This window comes from Stegodyphus dumicola, chromosome 1 (assembly GCF_044657685.1).
Source record: "Stegodyphus dumicola isolate Sdum_Otavi_A_Nest chromosome 1, ASM4465768v1".
NCBI lineage: Eukaryota > Metazoa > Arthropoda > Arachnida > Araneae > Eresidae > Stegodyphus > Stegodyphus dumicola.
In genome coordinates, this window is record NC_140768.1 from 64899871 (window position 1) to 64919039 (window position 19169).

A 19169-nucleotide genomic window follows, 5' to 3' on the forward strand; every position below is an offset into this window, starting at 1 on the left:
CTTCTTTTATATCATCTTAATTTATTACCACTTCTCCACATTCCTTTACAAAATCCATTAATTGGAAAACTTCACCTTTGTTTTGCGATATCCAAAGAACTTTAAAATGCACGGCTACCATCATCAAATTTAGCTATCATTCACCATACATATTTGGCTATGTATCATGAGCTTGGTGACTAATGACAAGTTGTTCTGTTAAATTTTATCTTGCTTCTATCGCGCACTGAGACAATTAAGCTTGAATTGTATTAGTTTAGTTATTTATAATACTTATGTCTATTTCCTGCACAGGCTTAAGGCTTTTCAGAGTTCTGAATAAATAAATTCCCAAATATACTTAAGCCTTATTGAGGGCCAGCACTAGACATCTCACCGCCTGATGCAGTCTCTGTGGGTCCTAAACTCTGTGACCTGGTGCCGCCTTACAAGCCCTGGCGCTGGTTCTAGGTTTATGTGAATAACAAATCAGTTATTCTTAATTCATATAGCCCTAAATGTAGTCTTTGGGTCTATGAGTATAATCAACAAAATACAGTCAAAAGTCGTTAATCTGGACACCCATAATCCGGAACTCAAAGCTACAAACTTTCTGCGCATGCGTCAACACATAATGCGTTGACAAAGGCATTCACGCATGCGCATAATTCCTTTACGCATGCACATATGCGTGTGCGCACGTGCATAATATGTTTACGCATGTGCATTTAATGTATAACAGACGGTATAAGCTAAGCTAAAATTATCTAATTATCTATTTCAGTTAATGTTACAGATTGCGTTCCTTAATCTTCAAATTGGATTCGGTTTATTATTTTTTGTAGACTGTTAGAGCAATTTTATAGAAGTAAGCTTGAACTTTCGATTATGTCAAACAGAATTTCCGATGCTGGAGTTGCCAAAGGATCTACAAAGCGAAAGTATGTTTCGATGTCCATCGAACAAAAAGTGGAATTGCTGCAAAAAATGGATAAAAGCATATCCTTTGTTTCTCTAACCATTCCGAAATCGGTTTATCAATTTCACGCTGCTCTGTGGAGGGGAGGGAAACGTTGCGGCACGCAATGAACTGGAAGTAGATCTGTCAGCACTATCCTTATTTTCAGGGCAGATGTTTTTATTTTATTTGGCTTATAATTCCTTACTAAATGTAGTACTTCAATTCGTAATGTTCAAATATAGTACTACTCCGTCTTTGATATGATTTAAATCAAATTCCTCGTCATTATAATTTGCTTCCGATAATGAAGAAAGTGACACAGAGGTTATTGAAAACAAAAAGATTTCGATTTACAAATTAGTCGGTATTCTCGACACAGCAATTATAGAACTTGAACAGCGGAACTTTGTAACTGAACAAGAAATTATGTCTGTTTATAGAATTAAAGAGAAAGTATTATCACATAAAACGAAGCAACTTAAACAACTTACATTGAAAGAAATAAATAAATATTAAGCTTTTTTTTTCTTTGTAAATTTTGATACCCTTTAGATCATAATTGTTCTTTATTTCATAAATTACAGTTTCATATTTTTAATTTTATAATTTCTGCATGCCATCTTACCAGATTTAAACTGATGATCTATAATCCAGAAAAATCAATAATCCGGAATCGACGAAGTCCCGACGAGTCCGGATTAAAGACTTTTGACTGTATATTTTTAGCATATGGCAAGAAATTTTTGGTAAATTTTTCCTCATCAACATTTTTAGTGCATTTAACATAAATCTGTAATCATCGCCAAACGTAATGTCAACATAAAATGGTTACCATACTCCTTTGTTTTTCAGTTACTAACATACAAAAATTGTTTAGGCATCGCTACATGAGTCATTACTCAAGTCATGTTGATAAACATGTGGTGATGAAAGGAAAGGATAATAAATAAAGATTTGCCAGGCTGGCCTACCAGAAAAATGTTGTTGGTGGTTTTGAGGTCTGGAGCTTAGATCATTCCGAAATTTTTTGAACTTTGATTTTCCAGATTTTGGACTTTGTACTATATCTCAATTTAAACTCTTACATCATTAATGATAATGCTAAGTAGTATTAATTATTAGCACTCAAATGAGTAATTTTGAGATTACTCAAATGAGTACTTTAATAAATGAGTAATTTTGAGATTACTCAAATGAGTACTTTAATAAATGAGTAATTTTAGACATAGTATGAAAATAATTTACAATATTTCCATGCACAATCATCTGAGCTTTTCAACCACCAGATTTTGATTTCTCAATGTATGCTTATTGAGAAATCAAAATCATAAAATAAGAATATGAACTAAAAGCTAAATCACAAGTTATTTTTTCCCTCATAGAATTTATCAACTCAGATAAAAGGTAAGAAGTTTAATTTCTTTAAGAATAGTACTATCACCAAAAATTGGTAATATTTAAAATTCAAGAATTCTAAGAATTAGAATTTTTAGTCTTAAAATTTCTCACTAGGAATTAACATACAAAAAATTCTTCCAAAAAATTGGAAAATACCTGCTGTAAAAGCGGTTTTAAGATAGGGCAACACTGCCATCCAACACATGCAGCAACTCCAACTATTGCATCAAAAAATGCTCCTCGTAAATGCTTGTCCTCCTAACAATAAAGTACATTAGAATCAATTGAATTTATTGACTTAATTTTAAATCAGATAAATTCACTACAGTACCATCCATTAACTTAAACTATATAAGACCTTACGATTGTTCAAAATTATTCAGAAACATTATAAAACTGTCACAAAACTTACTTTATCATTCAAATATGTAATCATATGAGACAGCAAAACATCATTGCCTGCAGAATAATTAAAAATTTGAATCACTTTCAAAAGTTTTATGCTTTAATACACACAATTAAATTTCTAGAAACTGTTTCACTTGAATTTATTTTAAAATTATTACTACAAATGCTTAAATCATTTAGTTTTACAATACCAAGTTTAAGTTTTAAAATACTAATATAAGTTTTTACTCTCAGACTACAGCTACATACTTTAAAAAAATCTTTATCTATGTTTATACTTTTTTTGCAATAATAGTTTTACATTAACTTTTTTAAATAAATGTAACTATTATAAGCCAAAGAGATTCCTCTATCAATTAGCTAAAACTATCAATCAAACAGGAAACATCAAAAATGCCAACTTTATGCATAGTATATACTTTAAATATTCAAGTAAATTTAAAACATGGAAATATTATTCCCACTCTATCCCTCTACAAGAGAATATTAGAATACTGATAAATATATAAAAATACCTTTTTGACGACCAAAAAATACACAAAGTTGATGAATGCCTCTTTCCAACAATGTCTGCTTCACTGCATTTACAGGATCACTGAGAAGTAAAGTGACACTTTGTTGCACAAGCTCTTGTAGAGCTTGCAGTTCATGATCAAATGAAGCCTGTAAATTAATTCACACATTTAAAATTTTTTATACCTATGTCTATATATATATACACATAATCCATCAGAAAAGTTTCCAAGCCAATTTTTTAAAACAAATTTCAACAAGTCTGCCAAACAATAATTGACAGCATTGATTATGACATCTCAACTTGTCTCTCCTATAATGTAATCTGCTTATAGACATGTTTTTTATTCAAGAAAAATCTGCTCTTTAAAAGCTGAGCAAAGAACAGCTAAATAATTTTGTTCTAAAAGAGGAAGAACAACAATGGAAATATTTCAAATGTAATATAAAGCAGACAAGTATTTATTTTTGATTGTACCCCATCATTAATGCATAAACTCTAAGATTGAAAAATTCAAAATCTAAAGCAAAATAAAATAGAATTTATTCTATAAGTTTACATTATATAAATGAATTATATGCATGACAGAAATTTTTCCTGGACAGAAATTATACCAGCAGAAATTACAGAGTTAAAATTATCTGTTCATTATATGCAAAAAAGAAAATCTAATCATTAATAAAAATTAGTATGGTACCCGCAGCTTATTAAAATCACTTCCGTTCCAAGCATATTTGGATTAATTAAGCAGCTGAATTTAATAGATGGTAGTTTATGTACTGCAAACCCTGATATCAATTTTAACTCATCAAGTAAAATAATATTCAGCAATTAATTTATTAATTAATCTTAAAATAATAACTAAAAATTAATACTAAAACTAAGCAATTTTTAAAAGTTTTATAAACATATTTTTATAACTATGTTCTGAATGAAATTTTATCTCTTACAAACAATTGTATTCTATCAGCGTTTATTTCATATTGTTCAACAACTTTTTCTCAATCATATTCTCAGTTTTATAAAACTGCTGATAGCCTTTTAATCACCAACTTTTAGTTCAAAAATCTTTCTTAGAATTTGCATTACTTTTCCAAATTTGGTTATTGAATAGCATACCATTACTTTTTTCCAGATCAGTTTTGCTGTCAGTTTCTGCAGTTCTTTTAACACTTTCATAGTCAGTTTTTATACACATTGTCTCAATATTTTCGTGAATTGACACATACTCTAAAAATAAATCCTCATAACTCCCCTCCATCAAAACATTAGCTGCAGTTGCAGCTTCTATTACAAAAATAAATAAATAAATAAAAATAAAAATAAAAAAAGTTTTTTAGCTGAATTTAAGACATGAACCTCTATACTGACTATAAATATGCATAGCTTCTGGCAGATAAATCAGTTACTTATCTCATATGAAGAGCTTACATTTTCAAAAAATTCAATTCTTTTTATCATTAATTGAACAACTTTTCTCTAATGGCATTTGAAAGTTTTCTAATACCCTAAAATTAAAGGTTGAATAGAAAGCAGAAAGACAGCCTTTTGTATGTTTATTCGACCTCCAACTTCAGAATTACAAGCGTTGATCTTTCAACACTTTTTTTTCTTCAGACTACAGTCATCACCTATTCTTTTCAATTCAAAGATTTTAAATGTAGAATAATGCTTAGAAGCACTTCACAGTTTTTTTATGACTCTCTGTGAACAAGATGCATCTATCCCAAATGGATGATTTTAAATGTGGAAACTTTAAAAGATGGGATATAAAAGTTGCACTTGCACCTCTTATCAGCTGGTATTTGAGAAGGAACCCTCACTCAATAAGAATATCTCTATACGACTGATTTTGTTAACCTTAAGATATGGAAATTCTGCCCCTCTGAAATCGATTGTTGACAAAGAACTCTTAAAAATAGTCTCTTACGCATGCAAGCATGGAGGATAAGAAAACTTTTAGTCAAACCCATTTTATTAAAACACTGCATATCTGAATGATAAAGCCACAGTCATAATATGTTAAATAGATGAACTACAAAAAGCTTTGATAGGTGCAGGTAGGATATCCAGGTACTGAAGAATCAGTCTTTGGACAACCTGAGTTTAATAAATGACAGTTTTTCTATTGATTAGTATATATTTGTTTTGATTCTCAGAAATTTGAAGGTAATAAGCAGCTGAGTTTATTAACCATTGAGTGGCAGGTACTGTATAATCAAAATCTCAGATAAAACAACTCTAAGCAACATGTGATTAAGGATGATTGAAAAGTGAAATAATATCATAAAATGATAAAAAATTAACATATCTCAATTTAAGTTTAAAAGTAACTCGATTAAAAAAAAAGAAAAATCTGAAAGCTTTTAAATTTTATATTACAACAAAAAGGGCAGGTTTTTTTTTAACATTTTGTGTGTTACTTTTATTTATTAAATATCATGTTCTTCACACTTAAAGCACATAAAATTCAATTCAATAGCAATATCACAAAATATATAAAAAAAAAGCAAAACAGAATATCTTTAGAATTTCTAATATACAGCCCCATGTGCTGGAGATAAAAACATTTTTTTTTTCCCGTACAGTGTTGCTATTGCTTGCTTTGAAATCGTTGAGTTTGTTAGTCAAAAATTCATTAAAGTTCTAAAAAATACGAAACAGATAATAAAACGAATTCCAAATTTAGACTTCCAAATGCCCATATTCGAGAGGAGGACTATGTTATTCAAAATTTGATGGCTCTATATACTGTTGTTTTTTCACAATGCAAGAAATACTCATACAGATTCTTCATTATTTATTTCTTCTTATTATATTTAATTGTGATAAATTAAATATAATACATGGCTATAATATTTGGTGGCAACAGCTTAAAAAATGAGCCAACACAGAAAGTAAAATGATACAAAATGCCATTTTGAGACTAATAACCTTTTGGATCTAAAGCCAATTTGGTCTAATAATCAAGTGTGTAGTATGGACTAAATAAAGTTTGTGTATATATAATGTGCAAAAGATTGATAATTTTAATAAAAATCAGCTAAAAATGAATGTTTAAAGTTTGAATGAAGAAAGAAAATAATAAACATATGGCATTTTAATTAAAAAAGGGTGCACAATCTCACATAAAAAATAATTTTGAGTGTAATAATTGCACAAATTGTTGATGATTTGAATAAAAGTCAGTGTCGAAAGTCTAAAAACGAGTGTTCAAAGTCTGATCAGGAAAAGAAAATGATAAAGTTATGATGAAAATATATTTCAGTTAAAAATAGACACTCAATTTGACACAAATAAAATACATTTAAGTATAATAAATGTGCAAAGATTGATGATATAAATATAGCAGGAAACAAGAAGTAGTTCACTGATTTTGATCATACAATTGCCTGCTCTGGATATCACTACTTTGAACCATCAAGTACATGAGAAATTCAATGCAAAAAGGATTAATTGTGTATGGGGGGAATCTTGTGATAAATTGAAATGCGTGATAATTTAAAAGTTTCCTAAGTGTAACATCAGAAAGAGACGCAATACAAGAAATTTGTGAAATTAGATTTAGTGGTGAATATGATTGTCTAGCATTTTAGTATCTGTATAATATTATAGACAGTATTATAAACTATGAAATATTCTGGAAAATATCTTGAAATATCTTTGTAACTTAATGAACAGGTATTGAAAACACCTAAATAAAATATGAAAAATTACCAATGCAATCTAACTTGTCATAGGAATTATTATCCATAATTATTAGTCAAAGTAGTCCATTGCAATTTTTAAAATAAAATATGCATACAAATGTAAAGGAGGTGTTTTAAAAAATTTTCTTTCAAATCAATTTCAGAAGGTTATCAAACTGTAAAGACATATATCCAAATTATCTCCATTTATGTTTTATTATTATGTATTTTTTCATCTGAAGTAAGCCATCACTAAAGTATGCTATAATTTGAGGCAAGAACATCCTTGAAAAGCAAAGTTTTCTATTATGAAAAGTATATTCTGATAAACTAGGCACACTTCCTGAGCTTTGAGCACTTGCCTAGGTCATAGAATTACATAAGAATATCTACAGAATACTATTTAGCTCTACCTTAAATATAAATATGTTTCTTTAAAAGGAAAGTTCTTATTTTACTTATTGCTTTCCAAACTGTCCTTAAATTTAACACAATTAACTGCTAAATTTAAAGATCACATTAAATGACTGAGACCATGAGAATACTGAAATAATGAATTTAATGAGTCCCAACATCATCATGTGATTTGGAAAATCTGGGGGGGGAAGCCTTATTAAAAGTGCCATAGATAGGGCCCATAGTTATTTATTATAGTGTTACAATCATACACTGTTGCGACTTCTAAATTCCATTATTCAGTCTTGAAAGGCAATTACATTTAAAAGAAAGGGGTGACAGAACAGTTACATCTAAAACTAGGGATTCCCAACATTTTTCTTGCATTGACCCTTTTCAAAAGAATGGTTCTCTTCATTGAACTCCTTAGATTTTTGTAGCTTGTGATGTTCTTGCAAAATGTAAAAAGTATGCTTACATACTGATGATGTATTTACCGTTTGAGCATAATTTCTCTTAACAAGTTTCAAAAGCAGGCATGGGCAAAAAAATAGGAAACAAATTTTGCTGTGGTTCATTAGTTTTGCTTTTTTTTTTTTTTTCATATTTTTATGGTGTTTTCTAGTGTTCTTGAGTTTTATTTTCTATACTTCACTTATTGTTTAAAAAATTTATGTGTATTTTTCTCTCATATTTATTTTCTATGATTTCTCCATACTACATGATAAGCTTTATAGCAATAAACAATTATCAATTTTATTAATAAACTTTTGTAATCAATAAGATCTTGATTATGTTGATACATATTTGGCTATCGATACCTTGGTCATCATCGACCCCCTTGGGATCTACACTGACCTCCCTGGAAACCCCAGAGCTAAACAGAAAAGTAACAACAGCATATTAGCAGGTGAAAACAAGAGTTCTAAGTTGAAAATAAAAATGTTTCAGAGATGAACTAAATAAAATACTTCCTGCATGAAAAGCAAACATAACAATAATTCTTCATTTGCTTACATTTTTTAGGATGGACAATTTTGACATACATGGCATTACTTAAAACGTGAACATTTATTATTTAAGCAGAACTGATGTGTATTTTTTTAATTTTAATGATTTTTCAGAAAAAAAGCCCAGATCTTCCTTGATTTTTTGAAAAATATTTATACTGTCATTGACTTTGCCCGACCTTTTTTTTTTTTTTTTCCTTCTGAATTTTCAGGTGAGTATGAACTTTACTGGATACAATTCAAAACAGAAGTGCATGTACTGAAGCATTAATGATATGCAATACATTTTTAAAATAGTGGATATGTCATATATCTGGAGAAAACATATATTTTTTAACTTGAAAGTAATTCAGGTGCCTGTAATAAAGAAAGTAATATATAATGCAAGATAAGACAGTAAATGGACACATAAAAAAATATTTAAAAAAACCTAAAAGTAGAAAACGAGTTACTGCTCAAATTATAGAATATAAAACTTACTTTACTATGGTTATTCCTTTCATCATCTGATAAGAATGAACTGTCTAGATTGGGCTCCATATCTGACTGTGTCATTTCTAGAAACCTATAAATTTCAAATTAATATTATCCCAAAATAAATGAACGATATTATAATAAAAAGTAATTAAAAAGTAATAAATATTTATATTAAACATTTAGAATACCATGAACCAACAAACAGAAAAGACAAACTCTAAAGATAAATTTTAAACCTCAAAACTGTCTAACAAATGAGGTTTTGCAACAATATTTTACAATTGTTTAGCAATAACTCTTCATTCACTTTAGAAACAATTTTAATTTATTCTAATTAATTTATGATAATCTGAAATATTCAGAACAGTGAATCAAAATACTTAAACAACTGATTTCAAACACAAGAGATTAGTTCTCAAGCCACATCACCTAACAATCTGTTACAGAATAAAACATTAAAACAAGTGATAACACAATATCATATAATGTTTAATATATATATATATATATATATATATATATATATATATGATATTGTAACATGCTCATACAATATTTAATATATATATATATGATATTGTGACAAGCTCATATAATATTTAATTGTTTTAATCATTTGCTTTTACTTCCTTCTTTAAATTCTTAAAAGACAAAAAAATACTAACTGTTAGTAAAATAAGAAGCAAGCTTATAAAGTTTTAATACCAAACCTTAATGCAGTTTCGGCTAAAACAGCAATATTTTCAGCGTATGCCATGCGTACAATTACAGCCTCATCATGTGGAATATGTGACTGCAGAAAAATGCAAGCAATAATTAAAAAATTAAACAGATCAATATTCCATAAGGATAAAACATATATTGAAATATATTTATATAATTTAAACATAGTATTTAAGATTACACAGACCAAGTCTGATACATTTCTTAAAATTACATATATTTATAAACTTAATGAAATAATTTAGGAAATCAAATTACTTGTGACTGAAATGAATTAAATTATACATTTTAAAAGACAAAATTCTGCTCTACTATAAAAATAGGCATATATTAATGAACAAAACAATCGACATGTCATAAAATTAAACAGCTTAAAAAACCTATTTTGTAAAAATGCAAAACAGGAAAACAAATGCATAAATGAATACTTACCAAATTTGGAAGAATGTATTCTGGAAATATATTGCTGTCACTAATAAAGATAAAATAATATTTGTGTTCAAACATTAAAAAAAGGATATGTCAGTTCGTATAAAAAGCACATATTCAAGAAAAATTCATAATATATATAATGCACAAGCACCTATTTTCCAAAATTACCTCTTAGGTATGCTTTTTATCAAAGTCAAACATTCTGTAAGTGTCTGAATTACAGCAACACGCACTTTGGGATATTTATCTTTTGCTAAAAATATCTGAAATCAAAAACTAGATCAGCACCAAGCAACTCAATTAAAAAAAAATCTATAGACCAGGCAAATTAAAAAACTGATTTTCAAAAATCTTTTATTAACTCTTTACAAATTTAAGCTTTTTAGATGACATTCACTTTATGAGAAAATCGTCATATAATAAATTTTATACTTAGAAAACATTGCTACTGATTCTAAAAATATGAATTGTATTTCATTCAAAATTCTTAAAGGAAAAATTTTGCAACAAAATCAAATTAACTGTGTTTTTAAAGTTCCAAAAAAAGGTTCAACTTTAAATGATATCTGTTTTAAATATGCAGAATTTTCCTGTGTCACTTAATTTATCTGCTACGTTATTAAGTAAATAAAAGTCATAAAATGCAAATTTTTTTTCCATAAAATGTACAGTACAAAGTCCATAATCTGGACCCATCAGAACTTCGGCGATTCCGGATTATAGATCATCAATTTAAATCTGGTAAGATGGCACGCAGAAATTATACAATTAAAAATATGAAACCATAATTTATGAAATAAAGAGCAATTATGATCTAAAGGGTATCAAAATTTACAGGGAAAAAAAAAAAAAGCTTAATATTTATTTGTTTACTTTATTAAACATTTCTTTCAATGTAAGTCGTTTAAGTTGCTTCATTTTTTTGTGCTAATACTTTCTCTTTAATTCTATAAACAGACATCATTTCTTGTTCAGTTACAAAGTTCCACTGTTCAAGTCCTGTAATTGCTGTGTCGAGAATACCGACTAACTTGTCAATCAAAATTTTTTCATTTTCAATAACTTCTCTGTCCGAAACATGCTTTCGCTTTGTAGATCCCTTGGCAGCTCCAGAATTGGAAACTCTTTTTGACATAATCAAAAGTTCAAGCTTAATTTTTATAAAATTGCTCTAACAGTCTGCAAAAAATAATATGCCGGATCCAACTAGAAGATTAAGGAGCAGCGCAATCTGCAACATTAACTGAAATGCCTTAGAATCAGTAAAGATAATTTTAGCCTAGCTTATACCGTCCGTTATACATTAAACACGCATGTTTGTGGCTTTGAGGTCTGGATTATAGATTATTCCGGTTAATGTACGTCCGGATTACGGACTTTGTACTGTACTACTTCTGGAGTAAAAATTGTAATTGAACTTCAGATATTTACATGCAAATTTTTAATTTTAAATAAAACAAGTTTGAGAAAAAGCAAAGGTTTATAATGAAAATGTTATATTAGTTCATATAAAACATTATAGATAAGTTTGAGAGTTTAAAATTAGAAAATATTTGAGACCATTAAAAAAATAAATCACTTTCAATAATAAAATGACTTACATATTAAATTTTTAAAAACACAATATAGCTAAAAATATCTCTGGATCATTTTCTTCAAATTCAGAAAAATTTGACTAAACGCAATCCAGTCACATGCTAAAATTTTTATTAAAAAATTTTAATTAATTTCTTATGCTCTTTAATACTACAGTAATTAATGTACTCAGATTTATATGGGCTATATTATATGGCATATTATACGGTTAACATTATTTAGGGGGAAATACAATTTAATTTAGAGCAAATTACATTATTTCAAAAGAAACATAATCACTATAACATAGATATGCTGCAACATGCTTATAAAAGAAAATACTAAAAATCTTACCAGATATGGGAGCAATCTGTCTAAAATAATATCAGGGCTTAAATAATTAGCCATTGTCCTTAATACCTCCAGAGCATTCAATTTGGCTGAACAATGTTTAAGTGCTCGAAGCAATGATGTTAATAGTGACACAATTAGGACCAGCCCTTCACTTGTAACATTTTCCTTGTTATTACTTGATTCATTAACACTGATATGCTTCTCATAGGAAATGATGACTTCAATTATGTTGTTAATATCCTTTTTTAGTCTGCAAAGAGATAAAATTAATATTTAACATTTTTCTAAATTATAGATTATGTTAGAAAACTGAAACTTCAAAATAGATTATTTTAATAAAACAATCAGTTCGTGCACAATAAAATAAGAATTAATTTAATGAGCTATTAAATAACTATAATCTCAAAATTAATTGGGGAAATAAAACTTGTTAAAATTGTAATTTCCTTTGAAAATTACAATACAACAATGGAAAAGAGTTCAATCTTCTTACATAATACTCCTCATTAAATTCCTTAACACAGTGGAACCTTGAGATACAAGTTTAATTGGTTCCAGCACTGAGCTCGTATGGTGAACTTCTCATATCTAGAAACATACTTCCCCATCAAAACTAGTGGAAATCCAGTTAATCCATTCTACACCACCAAGAATCTTATTGCCATCTCATCTTCAGTCGACGCATCTAGTGTTTTTTGGAGAAGGTCCAAGTACAGATTCTTAGCCTTAGCACAAATGATAGCTTCCAAGACTGAATCACTTTTTAACTGCTTTTCGTTAATTCACAACAACAACAGCTTCTAGATGTTTGCAAAGGTGCTTGGAAATAACAGTAACTCATTTAGCTATATCAAGTTTCTTAATTTCTTACTGCTTCTTCAGAATAGTGCAGATTGTCAATGTCAAACGACCGTGAGTCTTTATCAATTCTATCACTCTTACACAACGCTTGTGTTTATCTATGATTTCTTTCTTAATTTCAATAGCCATAGCTTCCTTCTTTTTCTTTCAGCACTATCTGAGGCAACAATCTTCTTGGGAGATGAAATAATTATTTTCCCACTAAATGTAAAAAAGAACTCACAAACACATAAACACGTAGATCAAAGAACACTGAGTGATCTAACAAGATTCTTCATGTCGAGCCAGATCGGGAAACACGACACTCAAACCCACAACTTGGCTCCTTGCTCGTATTAATCTTTAAATACGAGCATTGACTCGTAACTCGAGTCAATGCTCATATTTAGAGATTAATTTTTCACTCATACGTTCCTCGTACCTCGATGTGCTCGTATCTAGAGGTTCCACTGTAATATCAACACACGAATATATGATCTTATATTTTAAGATCTTTTTCAATTAATTATTAAAAATTTATTCATATGACTTAAAAAATTTAAATGGCCAATTTTATTTTTACATAAATAAAAAATTATATTTAAATTTTAGTTGACTAACAGTAGATTATACATTAAACTTTGAGCAAATAAAAATTTTCTTTGTTTAAGTAATCTAAAACTAAAAAACATATATTTTCTTTTAGGGCTCCCAAAAATAATTAATTTCACCACTTTATTTCTGATGAAATTAGAAATGGGTTAAGCGAATGAAAAAAAATAAAACTTTTCCCAACTAATTTTTTGAAATATTATTATATATTATTATTATTACAAAAGCTTTTCATATATCATCTCCAAGAAAAAGAAATTTAATTTAAGTGATGAATAATAGGAATAAATTTAAGTCAGTGTTTTAGGTATAAGTTATTTAGATATCAATTAAGGGAAAAATATTTTAAAAACTGTATAAAAATATTATTTTGAGCTGTAAAAATTCTAAATAATAAAATTAAAAAGTAAAATGTGAAGTACTGAAAAGGTAGCTATTGTCATTGACAGTAGAGCTGTAAAAATTCTAAATAATAAAATTAAAAAGTAAAATGTGAAGTACTGAAAAGGTAGCTATTGTCATTGACTTGTCAAGGGGAATAAACCAAGCTACTGTCAATTAACAATAACCAAATTAAGTGAGAGTGTTTCATCTTTTTCCCAAGCAAGGATCAAATTAGTAATTTTGCTAGAGTTAAATCATAAGCTATGAATAAAACTTAAAAATCAGAAAGATATTAGTCTGCTTGAGCCAAAAGATTTGCCACAAGCAAAAACTAAAATAAAAATTAGTAAGAAATTCGTAATTTAAGGTTAAAAACAGAATTAAACTAGTAAAACAAGATAATCATTTTAGAAAAAATTCCTCGACACTCTCACAGCATTGTAAAAACAATAAAAAAACTATCAAAATCTGTACAAATTAATAATATATACACAACAGATATTATAAATCAATAGAAAAATACATTATTTTAGATTAAAATGTAGTCACTTAATACCAAATATACACTCATGTCCATAAATTAAGGATAATTCGGAGTCACGCGGAAATCGAACTCTAAAATAAATATATCACCTATAAAATCACTACACACATCTTCAAGAATCATATGCAAATTTCAGAAAGTAACCAGATGACACCGATGGTACGTCACAATGACGAGAGTGTAAGAGAGTGATATATAAGGAATACAGGCAAGGAAGTAAAACTGTTTGCAGGTGCTTTATAAGCATTTCAGTGCAATAACCGAATAGTTATGACACAAAGGACGCATTTGGATGATTTTTTACGTGGTAGAATTATTGGCCGTCTGGAATGTGGGCGTAGCCAACTGGAAGTATCAGACGAACTTGGAATTGCCCAGCATGTCATCTCCAGGCTTTGGCAACGATTCCAAGATGATGGTAATGTGAGCAGACGTTACAGCGCAGGTCGCCCCAGAGTTACAATGCCGAACGAGGACCATTTGGCAGTTACTGCCAAAAGAAACAGGCGGAGGACAACCTCAGAGCTATCGTCAGCTCTCTTTAGCCACTGGTACGACAATTTCAAGGCAGAACGTGTTCAGACGCTTAGGGCAGATTCGTCTATATGCTCGTAGACCTGTCAGATGCGTTCCACTTCCTGCAACTCACTGTCGCCTGCTGTTAGCCTAGAGTAGAGAGCATGCATTGTGGACACCGCAACAGTGGGCTTGTGTGATGTTTTCCGACGAGTCCGGTTTTAGCTTGCAGTCTGATTCTCGCCGGACTTTCATATGGAGAGCTCCAGGTACCCGTTACCACCAAGAAAACATCATTGAACGATACCGTTACGGTGGTGCAGGAGTGATCGTTTGGGGTGGAATTATTCTGGGTTCCAGAACTGACCTGCATGTTCAAATTGGAACCATGACTAGCCAAATCTATCGGGACGTCATTCTCGAACATCATGTACGTTTCTTTCAGGGCGCCATTTGCGCACAATTTATGTTTATGGATTACAACGGCCGGCCTGACCGTGCAAACATCGTAAGCGAATGCCTTCAATCGGAGGATATCACCTGTATGGACTGGCCAGCATTCTCACCGAACATGAATCCAGTAGAGCACGTGTGGGATATGCTTGACTGACAAATTGCAGCCAGTCAACCTCCTCCTACATGTCTACCGGAACTTCGGAGAGCATTGCTTTTTGAGTGGTGTAATATCCCCCATCAGATTGATAATTTGATACTCAGCATGCCTAGGCATTATACGGACTGTATTGCATCGTCTGGGAGACATACAATGTATTAACAATCATACCAACCATGTAATATGGGTTTTTGTAAATAGGTTTTTTTTTTTTTTTTTTTTGTAATTTGCTCCAGGCAGAAAAAATCGCTAATTTTTTTAATAATATCAAACATATAGCATCTTTTTTGCTCTTTACCTTTTGTTTAATAAATAAGCTTTACAAATAAGTCAAATTTGGTTTGCTTCTAACCCTTCCTTTGCCTGATTTTGCATTATCCTTAATTTATGGACATGAGTGTATATATATCAAAATTTATATACTGTAAAGGCCCTTATTTTCGGGGGCTGTAATTTTTGCGAAAATGAATATATCGGTGATTTCGCAAGCTGAAAATTTCACGAATTTTATATGAACAGAAACAAAAGTTGGAAAATTTCAAAAGTACCTAAGTAAAGTTGAGAAAGTTGAAAAAAAAGGTATTTCGCGAGACTTAAATTTTCGCAATTACGATGGGCTCGTGAAAATCACAAAAATTAAAGCCTCGCAAAAATAAGGGCCTTTACAGTATATATATATACTGGTTAGCATAAATGATTCATTTGTTTTGAAAAGGTTATATTTTCAAAAGTATTTTATATACACACACAAAAGATATATGAAAAGAACAACAAAATCACCAAATTTATACACCCTCTACAAATATTCGGTATGTGCCCCTTTGGTGACACGACACACGCCAGACGATAATCAAGGTCATTCCATATATTTTGTAGCACTGCTGTCCATCTGTCAATTGACCAGATGTTCAAAATACCATAAAAAACTGTGTGGAAGATTTTGTGTCAATGGTTATATTTCAAACAGTACCATGTGTAGCTCCTGCAACAATCAAAGCTACTACTATTAGTCTACTAGATTTTTTATTATGCCCGTTGACTAAGATGAAGATTTTGCCACCATGATGATATTCAGCAGTGAAGCAACATTTCACTTATCTGGGAAACTTCATTAAATAGTGAAAAAAACTTGGGCAGTTTTATGGTTCTTTTCATATATTTTTCATATCTGTACCCATAATACTTTTAAAAACATAGCCTTTTCAAAATACCTAATTCAGTTCAATACCTAATCTAATTGCATGCTAATAGCAGCAACAAGTGGTGGTAATAATGCAAAATAAAACAAAATATGTTTAAAATTCATCCCATATATGCATATTACAGTGCTGAACTGGAATATTTTAAAAAGCATAATTTTAATAATATTAAAATTTAAATCTTTGAAATTATTCCCAACAGTAAAGAAAGACTTAATCAAGAAACTTGCTATATGCTGAAATTCAAAACAATTTATCCATATTGACTAAACGTTAACTTGTGGGGAGGCACCTTTATGCCATCTTCTGACTTATTTAATAAAATTACTAATAAATTCAAAAGCAATAACTCAATTAATGAAATTTAAAAACAATCTTCATATTTTAAAACAAAAAATATTACTTGATAATTTTTTTAAATAGCAGCTCCTCCGACTGTGAAATTTGCATTGACCTGGCTAAAGATCTCATTAAATACAGAATATCTAAACATAAAACATTATATAAAATACTGTAAAAACGATTTTCTCCATCAGAACTTTGATTTTATTGAATTTAATAGATTACTCAAAAAATACCAAAACCTTTTCTCAATTACTCACTCTACCATTAAAACCAGCTTCAAATACAAAAATTAAGTAGTAGTATTACCAACCATAACAGTGAACCAGTAATTGATCCATCTTGCTTCTGCGATAAATCAAGTTTTGAGAACTACATTGACAGAATCACAAGCACATTATTTACATGAGATATTAATATCATTAAAAACCAACAACTTAATTAATGAAATTCAGCATTAAATTCAGAAATAACTACAATCAGAGTAAAAATATTTGTCTTAAAATGATTAAACACAACCTTAACCAATCTATTATTGCCACCAGCTACAAATAAAGGTATCCACTGAACTCTTTTAAGAATGGGAATATCTTGTTTACAATGGTATTAAAAATAATATCAATAAACTTCAATTCAATAATATAAAGTACATGAATTTTAACTAAAAGGAACTTAGGAAAAATAATGAAGAACTTAAAACCCAATTTAATTACTACCGTTGACAAAGCTAACAACAAGTTTTTGCATTAATTATCAAAAGTTCTGTCAAAATATTATAATAGCATTGAACTTAATAAGATTAGTTACCAGATCTTTAGAAGTCAAGAACACTCATTAGAAAATTTAAAGCATTTCACTACCAGTAAACTACATTATACTAAATTCTCTGGTTAGTATGCACTAACCAGAGATTACAAAAATTTCATAAAAACCAAATCAAATTCAGATTTATTGCTAATGAAGGAAACAATTACAAAAAAGGAATCAATATTAATTTTCTTAAAGTTCTAAGAAAAAGTTTGTATTGGGATCTAGAAGCAAACTAATGTTGAAATACATAACTGGATTGTCAGCTATTATCAAACAACAAATTTACAATATTAACTACAACGATTTTGAGAAATTTTACACCACATTGTCACTTAATGAAATCTTTAATAGTTTAATTGAGCTCCATCACCTGTTTCTCAGTATTAAAAACTTAAATGAATTTCAATAAATGGGACTCTACACAATTTCTTATTAAATATAAAAATGAAATTTTTCTACAAATTAAGTTCGTATGAGAACCAACTATTCTACTGCCAGCTGAATTTTTTTTTTTTCTTTTTGTTAAGGAATATCATTTTATTAACAATTACTATAAACCAGGACTTTTTAAATTTACCTACAAGTGCACTGATGACATCACTGTCTTTAATAATTACAATGAAATTGAAAAACAAGATATCTATCCTAAATGACTTAATTATCCTAAATTAAGCTTAATAAAACTAAAAAGGAAGATGAAGATGTTCGAGAACATCACAGATCATTGATTCTTGCAGTTTGCCACTGTGCTTCTATTTTTTGCTTCTGTTTTTTGCATATGATTTATTCTGGATTGAATATGGGATGAATTTAAACATATTTTTATCGTATTTTATTTTGCATTACTTATACATATATGTGTATGTGTTTGTGTAGGTAAAACATAAAATATGGGACAAAATTATTAAACTTAACTGGAACCAACTTAAATTCATAAATTTAAATTTATGAAAAACTTAACTGGAACCAACTTAAATTCATAAATTTAAATTTATGAAACAACTTAAATTCATAAATTTAAATTAAACATATCTTCCCTTTAGCAATATACTTTGTATCATTTTTCATAACTCAACAGCAAGTTATGGCACTCTTTCCCTGCACTGCGAAATCTTTAGCCCAGTCACTGCTCAGAAGTAACAGACTTTACGGCTACAATATGACTGCAGTTAGTACACATTAGTTTTTCCTCTCCTGATGTTGCTTGGTTAAACCGTAAGAATACTTCACCTTCTTTCTCTGTTGTTTAGAAAAATGTGAGTGTGTATTTAGAAATTTTGGGGAGTAGATTGTCTCCCCCAAAATGTTATGTTATTATTATGCAGAAATTATGATGCTCAGTATGATGTTTGAACAGTGTAATCATGAAGTAATAAAGATATAGTGTGCTTAT

The 19169-nt window shown here is 29.3% G+C and overlaps 1 protein-coding gene across 4 annotated transcripts in view; it reads right to left on the reverse strand.

Moving 5' to 3' along the window:
- Vps15 (vacuolar protein sorting 15) overlaps positions 1-19169 on the reverse strand; it is a 115398-nt gene that overhangs the window by 54771 nt on the left and 41458 nt on the right. For all 4 annotated transcript variants that reach the window (XM_085815791.1, XM_085815780.1, XM_085815786.1 and 1 more), the window contains 8 exons: positions 11917-12166; positions 10156-10250; positions 9988-10027; positions 9543-9625; positions 8836-8920; positions 3262-3409; positions 2751-2797; positions 2495-2596 (listed from right to left, as the gene is read on the reverse strand). In XM_085815791.1, the coding sequence (XP_085671917.1) occupies positions 2495-2596; positions 2751-2797; positions 3262-3409; positions 8836-8920; positions 9543-9625; positions 9988-10027; positions 10156-10250; positions 11917-12166 (850 nt within the window). The remainder of the gene's footprint in view (positions 1-2494; positions 2597-2750; positions 2798-3261; positions 3410-8835; positions 8921-9542; positions 9626-9987; positions 10028-10155; positions 10251-11916; positions 12167-19169) is intronic.